General features: G+C 46.3%; 1 protein-coding gene across 1 annotated transcript in view; it reads left to right on the top strand.

Annotated features, from left to right (window-relative positions):
• SLC2A3 (solute carrier family 2 member 3) overlaps positions 1 to 3,133 on the top strand; it is a gene marked incomplete in the record, with an annotated part of 24,720 nt that extends 21,587 nt beyond the window's left edge. Inside the window, 1 exon segment of the mRNA XM_027771098.1 lies at positions 659 to 3,133. Within this exon segment, the coding sequence (XP_027626899.1) occupies positions 659 to 877 (219 nt within the window).
• Positions 3,134 to 3,377: the final 244 nt, after the last annotated feature.

Below are 3,377 nucleotides of genomic sequence, written 5' to 3'. Positions count from 1 at the left end.
TGAACCACATGGTAGTTTTTTTGTTTTTTTTTTAAAAAGAATTATTTTATTGGGGCCAGCTGGTAGCGTGGTAGTTAACATGCTGGATTCCCACATGCCCAACCACGGTTCAAGTCCTAGGCCTGGTGGCTTGCTTTCTCACTTTCTCTCTCTCTCTCTCATTAAATTAATTAAATAAATAAAATAAAGTAATTCTAAAAAATACTTTAGAATTACTGCTAGAATAAGAAATTGTCTTTAAAAAATTATTTTATTTAATGTTTATTTATTTATTTATTTTAATTTGACCAGACAGGGGCATAGAGAGAGAAAGAAAATGAGAAAGCAAGCCATCAGGTCCGGGACTGAAACTGCACTCGACCATGTGGGAGTCCAGCGCCCTTGACCACCACATCAACTGCTGGCCCCCTCAGCAGGTTTTTTAGAAGTAGCTAGCTTTAATAAATAGGAAAGAGAATGACACAAACAAATTTCAGAGAAATGTAGTAACTTAACAATGGAATCAAAATGTCCTCTCTTAAGGAAACTTCCTATTTTATTAAACATGAGAAAGCCGGTTATACCTTGAAGCCTATTAGAAATAAGCATATAAAAGAAATAGAGTCTATCGATAAACAGACTGTTTTACCAACCGTCCTTTCTTCTGTTCTTTCACTAGTACTACTTAGGACCCTACGTTTTTATTATCTTCACCGTCTTCCTCATTTCATTCTTGATCTTCACCTTCTTCAAAGTCCCTGAGACCCGTGGCCGGACTTTCGAGGATATTACTCGGGCCTTTGAAGGGCAAGTTCAGGAGGCCAACAGATCCGGAAAAACCTCCGCTGTGGAGATGAACAGCATCCAGCCTGTCAAGCAGTCTACCGCCAATGTCTAAGCCATGCCTCCCTCCACCTCCCTCCCAGCACGGAAGAGCAACCTCTCCCCGAATACGGGGGAGACTTCATCAGGGTGACCCCGGACTGCTTCTGAATGCTGCTGCTGTGATTCCTTTCTCATCCCACACACTTCCATGAGCACTCAGACGTGCCCAGTGCTGGAGTTAGTTGGATCTTCAGTGGCTTTTTAAATATTCATTTCTTGGACATTCTCTCCTGTTTAGGAGAGACCAGGTGAACTACCTTCACTGCAGGAGGGACTGGCCACTTGGCGCGTGACGACCTTTGCCAGCTCCTCCTTTTCGTTAGGTTCTGATGTTGCCCCTCTAGTGCATCCAGGGGCGTGAGAGGGAAGGTGCTTCCCCCAGCCCGAGACTCCCTAGGAAGCAGATACCCAGGAGGATTTGAGGGCAGAGAGGGACTGACTTAAGAGAGCGCCTTCTTCACTTCTACACAGCTCTGCACAACAAATTAACACGAGTTTTATTTATTTTTATCTCTGGTTTAATTGCATAAATATTTATTTTTTTAAATGTAAGGGAATTTTACCAAATAATGAAAACAGAAAGAAACTGAGGTTAAAGGGAGGTGTTTAGGGAGAGGTAGGGTAGAAGGATTTGGTTCTGGCGAGGTGAAGATGCAGTAAAGGATGAGTTTAGGAAGAAGTGTCTGTTATGGTTGGGAACGTGATGGGTGGTCCCCAAGCTTTGGGTATCGCCTCTTCACAACTTCTATCCTCAAGTGGAAGCTAGTTTCTCAGAATAGTCACATGCCTGTACAAAAAAGCTACTGGTTTTCTTCAGGATGTTTTTCTTTACGAGTATAGTTTCTATGTAGCATTACTTGAAATCTAGGACTGTTACTAAGATGGGCGTTGTAGTCAATGGGATTTGATGGGTTCTCATTTTAGATGGGAGTCCAGAACGAGCAGGTTATTTTTAGAAAGCCTCTCCCCTCTCATTGGACTGAACAGTTCCTTCCCGTCTAGTGGACTCCCATCTTAAAAGTAATCCCACCACCCATCCAGTGAGAGAGCCCTCCAAATGAGAAACTGGAAAGAATTGGTTCTTGGTAGGAGTTCAGTATTTTTCCATTTTGTTCTTTAGGAGATTTGTAGGTGTTGGTTTTTGTCTTGTTTTAACCCACAGCTTTAAAGGGATGGAGAGAATGTTCATAGCTAACTGAATTGTAACCTCAGCTCTGGGAGAGGCTTTTTCTTGAGTAGTTACCGTCTATTTAAGTATATCGTAGGTTATGGGTCACAGCATGCTCCCCTGTGCCTGCTACCGTAGCTCATTGCCCCTGTTGCCATGGTACTGTGTCCGGTGCCCTGCGGGGCTCGATCTGTGGTAGACCACACGCGCGCCAGTGTGAGCGCGGCATTGTGAGCGCTGCAGTGTGGCCCCTCGGTAGGGTCTGAATGTATGTGCGCTGCCACTTTCCTCTGGGCGGACAGAGCTTATTGGGGACTTGCTGCCTTCACTGGGTGGAATGTATTAAACTCATCCTCCTGTATATAAATAACACTGCCTGCCTGGGTGGGCCTTACATCCAGAACCTTCGCATCCAGGTGACTCATCTGGCTACCACTGGGCGTCGGGGGGAGAACTTCCTAAATCTAGAGGTTGAGGAGGGAGGGCTCAGCCTCACCCAGATTCAGGCCACAGGGACAGGAAAGAGAGAGCAGGGCATTTGGCCTCTCGGGGGCCCTAGTGGTGGAGCGGAGAGCAGGGAGTTCATCGAATGGGTAAGAAATCAACAGAAGACTTGCTTCCGACTCCGGAGCTTGCAGGTTAGAGGAGATGGAGGGATTTGCCGCTGCAGGTCACAGACGTCCCCACGGTCTCTCCTACTGTCTCAGTATTTCGGTAAATGGAGATTGGGTCCTGGTGACAGTCACCCTCTTCTTTCCTGCGTTGATCTCCCTCTCCCTCCTTGGTGCTTACACATTTCCGACTCTTAGACAGCCCCCTGCCAGTGATAGTATTTCAGTTCTCGGTTCCCACATTCCCTCGGCCCTCGAGTCTGGAGGGATCAAGACTCCCGGGGCTGTGTGCAGGGCTTGACTGGAAAAGGCAACTCCCCTGGCCGCACCTCCGCTGCCTGCTCCTCGGCGGCAGGCTGGCAGTGTTACAGGGTGGCGTTTTTCTTATTTCTCGGTGACCAAGTTGTGACTATTTCCATATGAATTTTCTATTATTAATGTTACTGTGGTTCTTTGTTTTGAAATAAAAATTCCGAATGTACCTATGGCATCACGGTCTTAGTGTTTGTGTCGTTTCTGTGACGAAATCAGCGTTCGGTCCTGGTTTGCCCCATGGTCGCTGTTGCGAGCTCGAGCAAGGTTTTCCAGAGTCTCCTGCACTGAAAATAGCTACGCTTCATTTTTGCTGATTGAATGAAAGAGCCTTACTGCATTGCTCTCATACTTAACTGCTGCCGCTTGCTTTCTCCAGAGAGCATCGGCTGCTTTCTTTCTGTTCTTTTCTCATGCTTTTC

The sequence above is a fragment of the Tupaia chinensis genome, unplaced genomic scaffold (genome assembly GCF_000334495.1).
Source record: "Tupaia chinensis unplaced genomic scaffold, TupChi_1.0 Scaffold000183_1, whole genome shotgun sequence".
NCBI lineage: Eukaryota > Metazoa > Chordata > Mammalia > Scandentia > Tupaiidae > Tupaia > Tupaia belangeri.
Note: the sequence above shows the minus strand (reverse complement) of the source record. Positions and strands in the feature narration are given on the sequence as shown.